The sequence below is a fragment of the Grus americana genome, chromosome 3 (assembly GCF_028858705.1).
Source record: "Grus americana isolate bGruAme1 chromosome 3, bGruAme1.mat, whole genome shotgun sequence".
In the NCBI taxonomy this organism is placed as follows: Eukaryota; Metazoa; Chordata; class Aves; order Gruiformes; family Gruidae; genus Grus; species Grus americana.
The window spans coordinates 99,875,800-99,893,623 of record NC_072854.1 but is presented as its reverse complement, the minus strand read 5'-3'; the positions used below and the strand labels follow the sequence as shown (position 1 = coordinate 99,893,623).

Here is a 17,824-nt window from a genome sequence, read left to right as displayed (position 1 = left end):
CCTGGCAGATTGATTACATCACACTCCCACAAACCTGCCAAGGCAGGCGCTATGTACTTACAATGGTGGAAGCAACCACCGGATGACTGGAAACAGATCCCGTGCCCCTTACCACCACCCAGAACGCTGTGCTGGGCCTTGAAAAGCAAGTCCTGTGGCGACATGGTGCCCCACAAAGAATAGTCAGACAGTAGGACTCATTTTTGGAACAACTTAATAGACACCTGGGCCAAAGAGCATGGCATTGAGTGGGTATATCACATCCCTATCATGCACCAGCCTCCAGGAGAACTGAATGAGACAATGGACTGCTAAAGACTACACTGAGAGCAATGGATGGTGGGACCTTCAAACGTTGGGAAACACGTTTAGCAAAGGCCACCTGGTTAGTTAACACGAGGGGATCTACCAATCAAGCTGGCTCTGCCCAATCAAAACTGTACCGTAGAAGGAGATAAAGTCCCTGTAGTGCACATAAAGAATATTTTGGGGAAGACAGTCTGGGTTACTCTTGCCTCAGGCAAACCCATCTGTAGGATTGCTTTTGCTCAGGGACCTGGGTACACTTGGTGGGTAATACAGAAGGATTGGACAGTCCAATGCGTAGCTCAAGGGGATTTGATTTTGGGTGAAAATAGCTAGTGATTTAAATTGTATTATATTGGTTGCTACATAATATTGCATGTCATCACTACTATGATTGCTGTATGCCACAACAATGGTATTGCAGTAAGAATCACCCAGACTAATAAAGAATGAACTTTGAAGTTAAGCAAGGCGCAGAGGTGATGAAACCAGAATTGGCTTCAGCAACGAGTGTCCAGCAACTTCCTTGAGAGTGACATCTTCAACCAGCAGACCATGAGCATGGATCACACCAGATGAATCAACTACGAGCTCTGGATGCAGCATCCAACAATCCAACACCACATGCTGTCTTTCATGCCCTGAGAGACTGTTAGGACAGATGGAGCCCAAAAGTCATGGACTAAATGAACTCAATGGACATTTTAGAGGGATGCCACATAGACTAAGGGATTAATATCTGTGTGTACATATCAAAAGACAGGAAAAATGATGGTGATTAATTGGAATGTACTGGGAAGTATAGGACCTGTGCATGATATAGATGGTATGGAATAAGGGGTGGATACTGTCCTGGTTTCAGCTGAGACAGTTAATTTTCTTTCTAGCAGCCAGTATAGTGCTGCGTTTGGCTTTAGGATGAGAATAATGTTGATAACACTAATGTTTTTAGTTGTTACTAGGTAGTTGTAGTGTCCACACTAAGTCAAGGACTTTTCAGCTTCCCACGCCCTGCCAGGTGCACAAGAAGCTGGGAGAGCACAGCCAGGACAGCTGGCCCAGGCTGGCCAAAGGGATATTCCCTGCCATATCACGTCATGCTCCGTATATAACTGGGGAAGCTAGCCGGGAGGCGGAATCGCTGCTCGGAAACAGACTGGGCATCGGGTTCTTTTTTTCTGCATGTGGTGAGCAACTGCATTTGTGCATCGCTTGTTTTATTTATTATTGTTATTACTACTATTATTATTATTGTCTTCCTTTGTTATCCTATTAAATCGTCTTTATCTCAACCCATGAGGTTTTTTTCCATTCTCCTCCCCATCCCTTTGGGGTGAGCGAGCGGCTGCGTGATGCTTAGTTGCTGGCTGGGGTTAAACCACAACAGTTGTCCAGAGTTTCTGGATGTAGTTTTGTTTTAGGAAAATGTTACTGACAGTAGGGCAGAGTAAAGTAGTTTCTGATTTTCCTTAGCACAGTATTTAAGGATGTAGATTTGAAGGATTTTTTTCATTCAAGGTGCCACTTAGTATTTGCCGTAGTTTCAGTGTTTATAGTTCTCTGTAATCTTTTACTAACATAAGCCACAAAGTTTGTAACATTATTTTTCTTACTCCTTTGTTTCTAAAATTTTTCTAAACAAAGTATTCCTTAACTTATGGAATGGTCACTAGTTTGCACTGTGTGACTATAGAAATACTGGTAGGATTTTGGAGATGGATCTTACTTGGTAGAAGAAGTCAGTGAAAGAGAGCTTTATCCTGCCTTTTCCCTGCTACTACTGTTGCTACTGAAACCTTGCCCCAAACTGAGTTACAGTGGAGGTCTTTTCACTCCTTTCTTCTGTCCTTTTGTCCATACAGTACTCAGCTTGAGGAAGGGAAAATGGTACTTCAAGAGCATGTTACATCCTCTTGAAACAGTGCAGCTGCAGAGCTGAGTGCTGTGGAATTGGGAGAGTTGAGAAGTGAGAGTAGCGTCTCCAGCAGTCTGTTACGAGGTCATGAGTTGTGTGTGACACACTGTATGGGATGAATGTCACCTTACATACTATGCAAAAAATATAATTTTCTAAAGAAAGTCTTGCATGAAAAAAAGCTTAATGGGGAAACAAGATAGAGCTTGGGATTTCTGAAAATGATTAATTTCTTGTTTTGCATTTCAGAACACTGATCCTAAGTCGTCTGTAAAAGGTGTAAGCGGTCAGCTTGGAGAGGGGCCTAGTGATGGACTGCAGCTGTCCAGTAGCCTTCAGTTTCTTGAAGATGAACTTGTATCTTCTCCTTTACCTGATCTTACTGAGGATCAGCCTTTTGATATTCTTCAGAAGTCCTTGCAGGAGGCCAATATTACTGAACAGACTTTGGCAGAAGAGGCGTATTTGGATGCCAGTGTAGGTTCTAGCCAACAGTTTGCACAAGCTCAGCTTCATCCTTCTTCATCAGCATCCTTTACTCAGGCTTCTAATGTTTCTAATTACTCAGGTCAGACGTTGCAACCTATAGGAGTCACTCAAGTGGTACAGCAACCTGTTGGAGCATCTTTTGCAAGCAATACAGTCGGTGTGCAACATGGCTTTATGCAACATGTCGGAATTAGTGTTCCCAGCCAGCATTTGTCTAATAGCAGCCAGATTAGTGGTTCTGGGCAGATACAGCTAATTGGTTCATTTAGTAATCAACCTTCCATGATGACCATTAATAACCTTGATGGATCTCAGATAATACTGAAAGGCAATGGTCAACAAACGCCTGCAAACATGAGTAGTGGCCTCTTGGTTCATAGACAAACTCCAAATGGTAACTCACTGTTTGGTAACTCAAATTCAAGTCCAGTAGCACAACCTGTAACAGTTCCATTTAACAGCACAAATTTTCAGACGTCGTTGCCTGTCCATAATATCATCATTCAAAGGGGTTTGGCACCGAACTCTAACAAAGTTCCTGTTAATATCCAACCAAAGCCTATCCAGATGGGTCAGCAGACTGCTTACAATGTGAATAACTTGGGAATACAGCAACATCACGTACAGCAAGGGATTCCGTTTGCTTCTGCAAACTCACCTCAGAGTTCAGTAGTTGGTCCTCATATGTCTGTTAATATTGTTAATCAACAAAATACAAGAAAATCAGTTACACCTCAGACAGTTAGCAATGCCGGAGGTAGTATTGTTATCCATTCTCCTATGGGACAGCCTCACACACCTCAAAACCAGTTTCTCATACCTACAAGTTTGTCTGTTAATTCTAATTCAGTTCATCATGTCCAGGCCATAAATGGACAACTTCTTCAGACTCAGCCTTCCCAGCTGGTTCCTAGCCAAGTGTCTGCTGAGCATGTAATGCTCAACAGGAACTCTACAAACATGCTGAGAGCCAACCAGTCATATTCAGGACAGATGCTGAATAATCAGAACACAGCTGTTCAGCTTGTTTCTGGCCAGACATTCACAGCTCCTGGAAACCAAGTTATAGTAAATCATGGAACTTCACAAATTGTTGGTGGACAGGTGCCACTGCAGCAGGCATCACCAACGGTGGTGCATTTGTCACCCAGTCAAGCTAATGTTTCTCAAGGTAGATCGAGTTTTACTACGATGTCACCCGGGCAGTCTACAGTCTCAAATATGTCAGCTTCTAATCGATTTGCTGTTGCAAGTTCTTCTGGTTCAGTACATCCTAGCTTGGGACCATCAGTTCAGTCTGTCGCATCAGGAGGAAACTTTACTGGAGATCAACTCACGCAGAACAGAACTCAAGTTCCCGTCAGTTCGTCGCATCGTCTTCCAGCATCCTCTTCCAAATCTGTCAGCACCTTTAGTCACACGTCAATCGGAGTAACACAACAACAGTTTGCCTTCAGTCAGGTACGAAAGCTGCTTGAGAATGTAGGCAAAGATATGCTTCTAAGCCATGCTGAAATCTGGTTAACAAAGTATTAAAGTTAGTGTTAATACAGAGAATATTAATTTTGCTTGTTTGTGTTGTTGCAAATACTGTGGAACTGCTGAAAAGTACTGTAACCCAGAGACGACATTTCACTCAGTATTTTCTAAAGTCTTATCACCAAGTGAATGAGTCATTAATTCAGAAGATTTTGTTGGTGATTTACAGTAATATTTTCAGAACTGCTTAGCATTGATCTGTTTCTTCTTTCATTTGAAGGAATGGACATTGTAAGATTATACAGCTATCGGCTCTCTTGAAAATTTTACCATAGAGCTAGATGTAAAGTCTTGGGTACATTCTTAGCACTTATGAATCTCTTTACCTCACTAAAAACTATGCATGTGTTTTCAGGGTTTGACGTATTCAAATCAGAGATGAGAAAGTTTCTTGGGTTTCTCTTTGTTATTTACCATCCAAAATCAATCTGTTAAAAACTTAACTTTTTTGGCATTTTGCCCACTGTAGTTCTGTGTGTCTGGAGCACTTAGAAGATTTCAAATTTGAAGCAAAGACAAGACAAGAGGTGTTTCTTAGAAACCTCAAAAAGGAAATGCCTTTTAAAGCAGTTTGTAAAAGCATAACATCTAAAAAATATTTTCTCTAAGAAGAGGTCTACTTAGTAACAATTCTAAAAAAAATAAATTCTGAATTTACTTTTAAGGTGAGAACTGGTCTTTTTTGGTCCAGTTGATGCAGCTGCAGTATATATTCAATCAAGTTTGTTTCCATAAGTGAACTTCCAAACTCAGCCAATATTTAGCTCAGTGATGTGTCAAACAATTAGCAACAAGCTATTATTCCACTTCTGTCCTTTTTTTGCCCTTTTTTTTTCCTTGAGCATTATAAAATACTGATAATAACTGTCTCAGAATGCATTTGCACTATTTATGTTAGATCTTTCTCTTTTCCCTGAGGTCTAATGGATTTTTTTTTAACCAGGACCAAAATGGACAATGAAATAATGTGTCTTAGAAAATAACGTTTATTTAGAAAACGAGAGTGAACATGTTGTAGAACTGCATTTTCAATCTTTGTCAAAACTGTTAGCACAGGTTGTAACATTTTGTTTGCAGATGAGTAATTTGAGGCCTGTCTGACTTTCTCTTCACGTGTTTATATCTTCCTATTTGTAGGATACGTGCTGGGTCAGTGAATTTCAGCAGTTATAAAAGCATAATATTTCTTACTGCTGTAAAAGATCATTTTGGTTTTGTGCTGAAATTTCAGAGCTGAAAATGGGAACTACAGAGAACAAATTCTAGTGTTTACCAGAATCTTTTTAGTTTGTTTGTACTTGTATTTTAAATATTGTACTGTATCATAAACCATGTATCATTTAGTTGCTAAACACTGGGCAGTTTGTTCCACTGTGTATTTTTTTGTTGTGGAGACAGCTTCTTTAGTCATCTTGCAGTTTTGAGACTCAAAAGCTGAGCATTCTGAGGGCCACTTGTAGTGGTAAATCATGGGTCTTCTAGAATGTAACTGATGTATATTTGCACTGTTAGTGTAATTTCTATTCCTCTCTGATTTACTTTATAAAATTATTGAACTTAGGAGGAATTGAGATGTCTGAAATTTCACCACTTAGGAGTTTGAGGTTGAAAAAGGATGTGTAGAGCTGAATTTTAGTTGCCTTTTTTGCTTTTTTCCTCTGTTAAAGCTTTCAGTAAATATTTGACTGTCTTTTTTTGGGTTTTTTTGTTTGTTTCTTTTAATGTATGTGGCACAGAAAAAAGCTGTGAGCCAGACATCACCAGTTTCTGCATCGAAGACGCAGGATAGTTTGAGACAGCCTCAGCTAACAAGTCTTCTGAGCAACACACTATCAGGTCAACTAAGGTCTTTTTAAAATACTTTTCTTATTTTTCTCCAGCAACAGAAATTGGTGGTTCTTCGATGTTGTTTGACTTGCATTGATGGCTCATGCTGATAGGGTCCTAAAGGTTATCAGAATTTTATTCTTAGAAGACGACAAACTAAATTTTTCAATATTGAATGTGTACTTTTATTTTTCCCAACCATGGTGCTTGATTTTGTAGGGTGAAAAGTTGAATCTCCACAGTAAGCAATTATTTCTCCCCTCTATAAAATCCAAAATTGTACTTTCTTTCATTTTTCTTATTTTTTTTTCAGCCTAGGAAAATAGAAATAAGTCATTTTCAAAATATGGACATCTGATAAAAATTCTATGAAACTTCTAGACCCTCTCTTGTGATGGCAGCTTCTGATACAGAGGAAAGAAAAATAGCAATTACAAGGTTATGTGCAGGCTGTCATCACTCGGTTTATTTTTGAATGCGTCACTGTGACTTAGAATAGTTAATACATTGTTCATGGCAAAATACTGGACTTTTCAAGCAGCACCATGCTGCTAAAAGAACAAAACCAATATATTCAAAGCAAACAGAAAAATGCAATAACGTTCATGTTATCTTTGTACATAAGTAACCCTTTTGAATAAGGTCCCATAGTCTACCTGCTTTTTTTTTTCCCTTTGTGTAGTGTTATGTGCAAGCTGTCCAGGCAGTGCTCTACAGTCAGCACAGTACGGGGCTTTTTGGCAAAAATAATAAATTCTTACTTGTGTTGCTTGTAATGTACTGCGGCTGATAAGATGATGTTTGAATTCCTGAGCAAGGCAATTGAAGGAAGTCTGCCCATCTAGAAGATTTAGAAACAAAATTTGTGATGCCTACTGTCTACATACTTTGAGGATTTTTAGAAAAAATGCATTTATGTGCTTGAGGGAGGGTTAGTATTGAAAAGCTTAATAAAATGTACTGTATAATTTTGAGTAAATTATTGGGACACTATACGGTACTTGAATTTCTTCCTACATTGCCGTACTATGGTAGGAGATAATTTATATCTGAGGATTTTGGTAGTTTGCAACACAAAATATCAGTCCTGTTTCATTTTTATGAGCCAGTTTCTCCACAGGGTTGTTGCACTAATGCTTTTAAGCATATGAGACGTGTCTTTCTCCTAAAAGCTAAAAACTCAAGTAAAATGATCAGGATAGGTAAATGAAATTATTCTGTTCTTGCTTAGGATGACAGGGTCTTTTTGACGTATTTTTAATAGGACAGGACTCTGGAGGAAAAATCATACAACAATCTCTAGGAACAGCACAGCCACAAGAAAAAGTAATAGGATCATCATCAGTTCAACAGAGTATACAGGTAGATAATACTTTTATTTATGTGTTTCCCTTTCCCTTAAAATTTTACTAAGTTACAGATGTTTCAATTCCATATTGATAATCTAGGTTTTTGGGGATTTTTTTGAGAATATGAAGTCACTCAAGCTTGTCAGATTCAACCTTGACATAATAAATGTTGAGTATTTTGCAAATTGGTATTCTGAATGCTGTTTCGAGATTTAATTCAGTAAGTTGAGTCTGACTTGTACCATTCCCTGAAGATAATTGCATATGACATAGTAGTTCTTCCTTGAGTTGGACGTAAGTTAGAACTACTGTTATCGTTACTTCTTGCCAACTCAGCTATTCTCTAGCTGATTGGGAGGGGATGGTTTGTGAGAAGTAGCAGAAAAATTCCATCTGGTCTTCGTCTGTTTTATTCTTTACTGCATTGTCTTCTTTCTTTTTTTTCTTTTTTCTTTTTTTTTTTTTAACCACCAAAAGTTCTCCTATATATGGCAACTATGTACAGAAATTTAACACTGCTTCCAGGGTTTGTGGCTGGAAGGGGAGGCCAGTTTTTTTGAAGAGGGAATACAGGAGCTTCTGGAGGGAGGAGACAGTTGTTATATTCATGGACTGATTAGCTGAGAGCAAGAAGCACTGGTTTGACATAGGCTTGAAGACGTGGGCTTTGTGGATGGAACTAAACTACAAAATCATGGAAGAAAACAGGGGAGGATCTGATTTGGAATTTTTGTTCCTTGCTGTAAATCTGTTTGTCAGTGTAGTATGACATGAGTGTTTTTCCCTGTCTTACTGAGGTACAAGTAGAGCAGAAGATGCAGTAGTGCTCAATTATGAGTTCAGCCTGGTTTTGTAGTTGTTGGTCAGGTGTTCCTTCTCCTGGTGGTGAATACTTTTTTGCTCTGAAGCTAGAGGCTTTTTGGCTGGCAAGTACCATTACAGCGTGCCTGCTTCATGCTGCTCCTACTTTGCTAAGAAGGGTGCTCTGTACCACATGCTTTTTTTGTTCCTTCTAACCATGTTGTAGTTCAAAAGAGCTTTCATGCAATCTTTTTTAAAATCATAAGTAACTTTTGCTCTATGACCAATTTAATTAGTAAGACTTCATGACTAAAAAACGCAACTTCATATTAAAGACTCTTTGATCCAGAATGGCTTCTTTGGGAGAATATTGGATTGCAGTAATGCCTCTGATACAGTAGGAATATGAGTCTTTACCACCTCAGAGCGCCTCACATCTTAGGATAGTGTTCCCTTGAAAAATGTCGGCTTCGTAAATGTCTAAGGAAAGGAGAAGATTATGTAGAGCTACCTGATGGGCATATCTGTAGCGTCAACACAGAAGCAGAATTCCTAGAGCCACTTTCATGCCGCGCCCAGCCCGCTTTTGAGAATTTAAGTATGCAACCTTAGCCTGCTTTCCTGACAGATAATCTGATCCATCAAAATCAGGCAAGGTGACATCAGCTGAGAAATGTAGAGACAGTTCTTGAGAGCAGAATTCTTTGGAAAGGTTTTTAGTTGTACCTTTTCTTCTTTTCACCTGCTAAATTTGATACCCAGCCTTTTTCCTAGCGAGACATGTATATGCACTACAGTGGAATTTGCCTACAAACATTTCAGACCTTTGGTTTATGTAAGAGAAATTACCTCCCTATTTCATTGATACAGTGCCCTGTGAAAATAGGAGATAGCTGAAAGTTTATACTTACGTGGTGGTTACACTTAGTATTGCTGATACACGTAATTGGCAGAAATAAATGCTGAAACTTAGACTTTGCAAAGGATGGGATGTATTGTAATTTGTCTTTTATTTTGAACTTAGGTGGATGGTCATTTAGTTGGACAGAAAAGGCCTGCTGCTAAACAGCTGACTAAAGGAGCTTTGTAAGTCATTCTTCTTTTGTAATTTTGTTGCAGATACTTCCTCTAATGTTAATTTCTTTTTAGTTTCTGACAGTGTATACATTTCTATTAAGAGTATGTGTTAATTCTTTATCTTCAATTCTCATTGTAGTATTCTACAGCAATTACAGAAGGATCAAGTGCATGCTGTGACACCAGATAAAAGTCGGTTCAGATCATTAAATGATGCAGTTCAGAGACTCCTTTCATACCATGTGTGCCAGGGATCGCTGCCAACAGAGGAAGACTTAAGAAAAGGTAATTTTCTTTTTAAAAATTGACAATACATTTGTAATCAATGTATTGAGAAAATTCTGTATGTAAGTTAAAGCAATAAGAAAGGGAACATTTTTAAATTTGCGCAGGTTATTGAACCTTCTGGTTACTGTTGAGCAGTATTTGAAAGTATACTCTTGTCTTTCTAGTGGACAGTGAATTTGAATCTGTAGCTACACAGCTTCTGAAGAGGACACAGTCTATGCTGAACAAATACAGATGTTTGCTTATAGAAGATGCAATGGTAAGGTGTATAACCCAGGTACATTTTGTGTTTATAGGATGTGATTCAGTTTGTTTAAAAAAAAGGTACATCTACAGAAAGGTGACAGATAGCATTGCAATTAATTTTGTTGGTACTATTTATCGCCTTATGAAGGTGATAAATATATATGAAGGTTTTAGAGATACATAGATATATATATATAGCCAGTGTACTTCTGATTGCACCAGCAATCTCAGTAGCTAACCTGCATTTTTAAGTGTATGCACGCATCTTAAAATCAGTGAAATGGGTTGAGTTTGTATTTCACATACCACCTAAGAAAGGGTGCTGTTGTATATAAGTTCCAGAGACACTTAAGACACGTGAACTTCTGCTCTCTGCTTATGCTTTCCTTTTGCGCTGAACAGGCTGTGGTGATCAGGCAGGTGATTTCTGTATATTTCTGTGGGTGGTAGAGCCTGAAAGAACGTTGAAAAGCTCCGTTCAGAGGCCTCTGGCCATATTATAACTGGAGCTAAATCATATTACAATTTAGAAAGTCATTATTCCTCATTAGAAGCTAGATGGAGCCTCACATTTTCATCAGAAATACTTCTGATTTAAGTGCTTGCACAATCCCAGGTGTGAGGTAAAAAGAAAACTGACAAAGTTACTTTTAAGAATGTCTTTTACAAGGATTGGGAAATGTCATTGTGGCTTCAGACATGCTAGTTTTCAAGCGTGGAAGAGTTTTGAATTTGAGAATAATAGACATTTAAATCACTCTGCTTTAGAGACAGGAATATGTAATAGAAGTGTTAGAATTAATATGGTTTTGGAATGTAGCAGTCCCATTAAAAAAGATATTAACCATCAAATATTTGCAAGTAGTTGCAGGTGCAAAGAGGGGATGGAGGTTAAAATCTATTCTTTTAGCATCTGGGGTGTTGTATGTCTGTATGTTGTATGCAGTCATTTTGAAGAGGTTATTTCACATAGTGTTCAGGTTTGGAACTAGTTACCAGTGAACTTTCTTCTGTGATGAATGGATCCACCTGGCTTGAAGGCACCATCAGCAAAATGGAACTCAGCACCAACTAGTTAGAAGGATGGCAGAGAAGTGTAGGGCAGAAACAAGATGATAGCGTGGTCCCATTGCAGGTTTTTTGCTGTTTTTCTCTCTGAAAGAGAAAGATACCTGTATAATGTAAAAAAACTGTGGTGTACAGTGGTAAACATACTCAGTCCTGCAAAGGTACAGTTCTTATAATTGGAATAGTAATTCCTTGGTTTAAAGTCTTTAACAAATAAAATGTACCATAAAATGTAAATAATATTTTGTGGTTGAGTTTCAGTAGTGGTTGGGGTCACAGACAAGATTGTTGAAGATGCTGTGGAATTGTGAACATTCTCTGCAAATATCTAATGAACGGCATTCTTTTTTTCTGAAGAGTAATTAAGCTATAAATGTTTTGATTTGTTATCAACCTATGAGTGACTACAGAGATGGTTGTGGTTTGTTGTTTTTTTGTTTGTTTTGGGTTTTTTTTGTTTGTTTTTTTAACTTTTCCTGCAGCGGATAAATCCCTCTGCAGAAATGGTTATGATCGATAGGATGTTTAACCAGGAGGAAAGGGCATCTCTGACCCGGGACAAGCGTCTTGCACTAGTGGATCCTGGTAAGTAGTGGTTAACTTCCAAATCTTACAAAAGCAGTTTTAAGTATGAAGTGTTTAAAAATAGTTGTGGCCACAGTGAGGCACTGATTGCTAGGGATTCCAGTAATTGCAATACTGAATAAGCAGTTGCAAGTTAAGTTTTTAATAACTCCTAAATTCAACAATCTAGAGACACTGTAAGGTTGAAGGCAGTTATTTGGGGAAAAAAAAATATTTGACCTGTTTGGCAGATAGGTATTTCTGAGTTTTATTTTGGCAATAGTGAGGACTCCTGTGTGGTCTTGATTCTAGTAGGGAAGAATCTGTGAGTTTGCTGGCAGTCAGAAAGAACACTGCTGTATGAAGCATGAATGCTCTTGTTCATCTTAATGAAGTCTTGCTTTTGGAATGTCATAGCTACTTAAATGGCAGCATTTTTAACCAGACTGTTTTTGAACGTAGTGACTAGAAACACATTATTTGTGTAAGATAAGAGTTGCTGTTTATTTAAATGTTCTGCATATTTTAAAAGATATTCAGAGGATGTATTGAAGAAGGTTTTAATCTTCGATACCACATTTTGCATATTCAGAATGCTGGGAAGTGCCCTTGGTCTGGTTTTACAGTGCACATACATATGTAGTATGCTGATTAATTTGGTGATAATCTCCTACACTGGGTGCAACAGAACACTTATGCATGTGTATGTCTCTTAAAGACATGAATCTGTAGGCTGTGGATGTCATTTGAATTTTAATACTCAGAAACGACATTGAAGTGTCTGTTATTTTGACGTATAGGTAATTTAAGTAAAATGTTGTTACTTAATTTTCAGATGGTTATCAGGCCGATTTTTGTTGTTCTGCCAAACAATTTGATAAAACAGCTGAAGAAGCACAGTCCAGCAAAAGCGACCATCAGTCTAGCAAAACATTAGCTTCTCGAAGTCAGACTACTAAAACCCAAGCCAGAGACCGACCAAAATCCAGTTCAACAGAGTCCACAAATCACAGTAAACATCCTCTAGTGCCTAACAATGTTCTGACACCACAAGAAGGAATAGCTTCTACTAAAAAATCTGAGAGCCTCACTAAAGCTTTAAAGTTTGAGAAAGCTAATTGTTCTTCTGAGAGCCAATACACGGCCCTTTGTGAAGAAAAGATGGCAGGGAAAGATCTTGCCAAGTCCACTGAGAATTCTTCGAGTTCTGAAGACTTGTCAAAAACTGTGTCAAGAGGCAGTCATGGAACACACAATAAAATATCAAGGAACACAGTTCAGTCTTTCTCAAAGGTAACGTGTAATAATTCCCTCCAAGACAAAACTCTGAGGAGCTCTCCAAAGAATGAGGTTTTACATCCTGATAACAGGAAAGGCTCTGGTGAACCCCAGCAAGACTTACTGCTCAGTAAGAGTTTAGAAACAACATTTAAAAACATCTTGGAACTTAAAAAAGCTGGGAGGCAGCCACAAAATGAGGCAACAAGTAGCGGCTCAGTTGAATTAGAATTTCCTAATTTTTCACCTATTGCTTCACAGGAAAACTGCCTGGAAAAATTTATTCCAGACCACAGTGAAGGTGTTGTAGAAACTGACTCTATTTTAGAAGCAGCTGTAAATAGTATCTTAGAGTGTTAATAGTTACAGTACCATGGACAAGTTATGTTTCTCTTAGCAGAAGCAAATGTGAATGACACCACAAGTACAGCCTGACATGCATTTAAGGTTAACCTTTCTAAAGTAGATTCTGTTCTGTGTTTGAGAGCAATACTCATTGTGGTTACAGTGAGATATCCAAGTAAAGTTAATCCTTGTTAGAATGCAGTCTGTTAGGGCCTTACTATTTCAAGTATTATTACGATAGTGCTTTTGATAATTGTGCAGTACTGCGACATAACGAGGTTGCAGGTTGTTAGGCCCTATGTAATACGGTAATATACTGACAATCACAGTCATTTGAAAGGATATATTTATTAAGAAAATGTTTTTAAGAAGTGATGGAAGCAACAATTCTCCCCTACCCTTCTCTTCCACAAATTATCAGATCTTTAGTTTTGCTCAAAAACCCACTGTACCTCTATTCAGAAGTGATTATTTGCTTTGTTAATGAATCTGTGTTCTAGGATTCTTAAGTTGGAAGGATATCATCAGTGTGTTTACAAGGCTTCATAATTTAAACTTAAAGTGCTTTTCTATTGCTTTCTGAGCAGAAACTAGTACTTGATGGTATATTTGTAGTGGGTAACTTTAGTCTGTGGGATGATATTATATGATCTTAGTCACAGTGGCATGATATGAAGTAATAAATGCTTGACTAAGGAAGGTAGAATGGAAGCCAGTAAATGGCAACGTGTACAGGATGAGGCCATGATAGAGCCATGAATTTATATATATAATACATATATATGTTAACTCTTGAGGAAGAGATTTTGCATTTTATAATTGGATGTAGTCAGCCTTGAGTCTTTCTGAAGTGGTATAAATGTTTTTTTATTTGTTTGTTTTTTGGGTTTTTTTTTTTTAGACCAAGTGTCAAAAGCACTTTTATTTGAAAACTGTTATAATATTTGTAGCTTATATTTTAAGAGGACATTAGCCTTACTCTGATTAAATTTAAAGGCCAGTGTTTATTTTTTATTTTTGTTTTTGCTTTTCGCTGTCAGAGAATGTTAAATCATCCACCGTTGCAGTCATAATTATCAAGATATGTACAGACCAAAGTCAATCAGCAATCCCATTGTTTAAACATATCAAAAAGTATGTAATTATAATTCATATTGTAGAGCCAAGTGAAACCATTGCATGGTTTGTATTTGGCTTGCTGTCATGTTGTTAAGATAGAATCTTATTATTTTATTTATTTATTTTATTCTATGACTTTTTTTTTTCCTGCCCATGCTGCTTTTTCCTAGTTTACTTTGGTCATGAGTGCTTTTGTGCACGTAAGTGCGCTGACATTTGTCACGTGCGTGTAGTACATATGTCTGCTCAGGAGGATATAGCTTTTGTGGTTTCTAAGGTATGCTCATGTTCTCCCCCAGACCTTCTCCACGATTTCTTAGAAGAATTACCAGCCATTTTCCAGACTTGCTGATTATGGTTTTCATAACAGAGAGGCTCATTGTGACAAGCTGTGGTTGTCAGTCACATTGCCAGGAAAGAAAACAAAAGGTTTTGCTGTCATCTGAATAGCGCAAAAGAAAGCAGAATTAGATCCTTGTGTAGAAGATTATGGTACAACTCAGTATTGAGCTACAGTCCACTGTCTGACCAGTAAAGGAAACCAAATCTAGAAAGCAATGTGAGAAAGGTGAACTTCCTTAAAATTCATTTCTCCTTCAACATGAATGGAAATACTGGTTTTGTATGTTGCTAATTGCCATTTAAAAAAATTGTGCCAATTTTAAAGTACATGTTTGTAAAAACCCAACATTCCCAAGTGTTGTATAAAATATTCAAGGTAATAATAAGTATTGCCAGTTTTAAATTTTTAGTTAGGTGTCCATAGAATAGACTCTCAGGTGGTTAGTTGTTTTCTTATTGGCAAAACTGACAATATAGTCTTCACCTTTTGCCTTTTTAGATTTAATAATATGCTCATGGCTGTGTATCCTGATGCGTATTTTATCATTTTGGAAAGTTAACTGTTCTAAACTATCTAGGAAGGAAAACAGTAAGCTACACAGCTGTATGTTAACTAGTTAATTAATTTTTTTTAATAGGGAAAAAAGTAAAGTTGCACATTCATTGATCCACTTGTTTTTTGTACCACCTCAAAATGGGTATGGGGTTTCCAGCCTCTCTACAGCAAATCTGTAATTGAAGTATCAGGCTATGTGTCTTCTATTGGATCTCATTTGGGGATGGGGGACCATGGCATATAAAAAATGACAAATTACAAAAAGTAATCATGGTTGATTTGGTCAGACACATTTCTCTGAACTACTTATGAGAGGAACCCATTGAACAATCCTAGCAAGATAAATCTTAGATTGTTAATGTTGTGTTGTTCACTCCTTTGAATTCAATTCTAAAGGAATTCTGGTACGTGGTAAAGCGGTAAATGAAAGAATTGTATTTTTGTTGTGCTTAAAAAAAAGGTATGAATTTATTAATGATATGGGCTCAAGTCCAGCAAAGTATTGTGAATGTGCATGACTTTAAACATGTTTTCATTATTTTGCTGGATCAGCATTGTGATTTCAATGTTATTTAATACTGCCTAATATTAAAACAAATTTTAAACTGGCAATTAAGAAAACTATGTTCGTTTTGAAGATTTTAGTATAATTTATCTGTTAGATTAGGGAGGCCTTACAGACTGACTTCACTTAAAGAGGATGTGTCACTTATTGTCAGTGTGGTATGGACTTTATTTGCTTAAATACCTTCATTTGTAAAGTATGTCTCACTTGAAATTGCTTTGTATACATTTTGTAAAAATATTTATAAAATGTTTTGTAAAAAAAAAAAGTATAAAAAATTGCAGTTTATTTTGTTATGTTGGATAAATACTGTTAAAAGACACAAGTCAGTAAATATATTGTTAATCCATGGATAGGAAATGTTTAGTTGGAGATTACAAATTGAAACAACCATTGCAATACAGCCAAAGATTTGGGAAAAAACGTCTATCTGTGATTGTCTTGATTTAACCAGGTTGAATATTTACATTTCCAAAAGATGATTGTTCTCAGTTTAAAGTAATATGGTTGCAAAATACTCTTACGCTTCTGCTTTTTATAATGTAGCCCTGCTACAAAATACTTAACCAGCCAACTTTCTGTACTCTTCACAAATCTTTCTGAACATATGCTATCAGGACTTGGTTCACGTGGCATTATAACTACTTACAGTAATGTTGATCTCCAAGTCACAAGATTGCCAACGGTCCTGCTCTGTGGTCATTCGAAATCTTGCCGTGGTGAGGTTGCTGAGACATGCTCTCCTTCCTCAGCGTGGTTTCACAAGGTAGAGGCATCATCTTCCTGATACGTCAGGGGGATAGAAGAAAAGAGAGGGGGTTTGTTACTCAGCTGGCAACCTCCCCGCTGCCTCAGGTTTCCCAGTTGTGCCAGTTGTATTTGGTTACAGATCCCTGTGTTTGCAGTATTTCCTGTTCCTTCCTTTTGGCTGCGAGAAGGTATTACAATCGGTGGTGATGTCATGCTTCTTCCTACTTTTAGAGGGGTGATGAACCTTTTCTTACTGTGATTGAATTTTTCAGAAAGTGTGCCGAAATTCTGACCTAGTAAAGCTCTTATGCTTGGAACTTCAACACTTTATTTTTGGAGGCTATGAAATTGAAGGATTGGTGAAGCGCACTGCCTCTCAACTTGGAGTAGGGCCCACAGTGTTGAAAGGTAGAAATCTTCATGGTTAGTATTCCTTATTTTGTCAGACAAAATAAACATGCATTTTGAATGCTTCTCATGTGGATTTAGACAGTAACAACATGAATAAAATCAGTAATTTTTTTTCTCTTTATCATATCCCTGTAGAATTACCAGGCAAACTGTCTGAGTTGGGAAACATTTGATGTACAGTTTACAGTGCAGCTGTCTTCGCTTTCAAATGTCTTTTCATTACAAGAACACGGTGTATTTTTTAAATTGCCTTTCAGTAGCATATTTATGGTGGGGTTTATTACATTTATTCCAACATTCAGGGCGGAATTTCTGAAGATGTGGGCACGCATATTAATGCATAGCTGATTTAAGAAAGCCAGAATACCTTTCATTTTGAGGATCTGTACAAAGAAAAAAAAAATCGCCAGAATAAGCTTGGCACAAGGAAAGGTATGTAAGTAATTTTAAACCTTAGAAAAATTCCTCTCTCCTTCAGGAAGTGTTTTCTTTACAAGCCTTTGAATTTTTCCTTTAGAATTGTACACGCTTTTTCTTGGAGTTTTCAGAGTGATGCATTTGTCAGCCTCAAGAAATGCGAGAAATTGTCTTCGTGACTGGGGGGGTCACCTTTCACTTTGGTTAAAGAAAGTCATTGCAGAAAATAAGTTCTGGTGAAGATCTGAACACCAGCAGCTCTGGTGCACAGATGTAATACAGTGTACACAGGTTTCAGATGGCAGTAGTGGTGGGTATACTGCATTATTTGTGTATAATTTATGGATTGGCATTTTTCTTTCTGTGCTACTAGCCTTGCAACTAGTCATAGTATTGGAAATGGAAAAAAATGTATCCACAATAACACCAAGCAAAGTTGAGCAAGCTTGCTGTACTGGGGAAGAAAAAGATAAAAGATGCGAAGTGCCCAGCTGAACCAGTACTTTTGGTGTAAAAGCAAAAACCTCTGAAGTTGCTCTGTCGTGTGCTGAACATAAACCCTGCTTTATTTT

At 37.6% G+C, this 17,824-nt stretch overlaps 1 protein-coding gene and 1 long non-coding RNA gene across 10 annotated transcripts in view; both read left to right on the top strand.

Annotated features, from left to right (window-relative positions):
- The window catches only part of BICRAL (BICRA like chromatin remodeling complex associated protein), a 51,137-nt gene extending 34,948 nt beyond the window's left edge, over positions 1 to 16,189 (top strand). For 8 of the 9 annotated variants that reach the window (XM_054819862.1, XM_054819860.1, XM_054819859.1 and 5 more), the window contains 8 exons: positions 2,471 to 4,171; positions 5,986 to 6,085; positions 7,341 to 7,438; positions 9,251 to 9,312; positions 9,443 to 9,588; positions 9,756 to 9,850; positions 11,388 to 11,490; positions 12,305 to 16,188. In XM_054819862.1, coding sequence (XP_054675837.1) covers positions 2,471 to 4,171; positions 5,986 to 6,085; positions 7,341 to 7,438; positions 9,251 to 9,312; positions 9,443 to 9,588; positions 9,756 to 9,850; positions 11,388 to 11,490; positions 12,305 to 13,107 — 3,108 coding nt within the window. In that variant the 3' untranslated portion in view covers positions 13,108 to 16,188. Of the gene's footprint in view, positions 1 to 2,470; positions 4,172 to 5,985; positions 6,086 to 7,340; positions 7,439 to 9,250; positions 9,313 to 9,442; positions 9,589 to 9,755; positions 9,851 to 11,387; positions 11,491 to 12,304 lie in introns of all 9 variants that reach the window. The other variant, XM_054819858.1, reaches the window with a different exon arrangement.
- A 314-nt stretch (positions 16,190 to 16,503) lies between these two features.
- LOC129204257 (uncharacterized) lies at positions 16,504 to 17,266 on the top strand. Its single transcript, XR_008576308.1, has 3 exons — positions 16,504 to 16,612; positions 16,697 to 16,847; positions 17,138 to 17,266. It is a non-coding gene; the product is annotated as an uncharacterized LOC129204257 (long non-coding RNA).
- Positions 17,267 to 17,824: the final 558 nt, after the last annotated feature.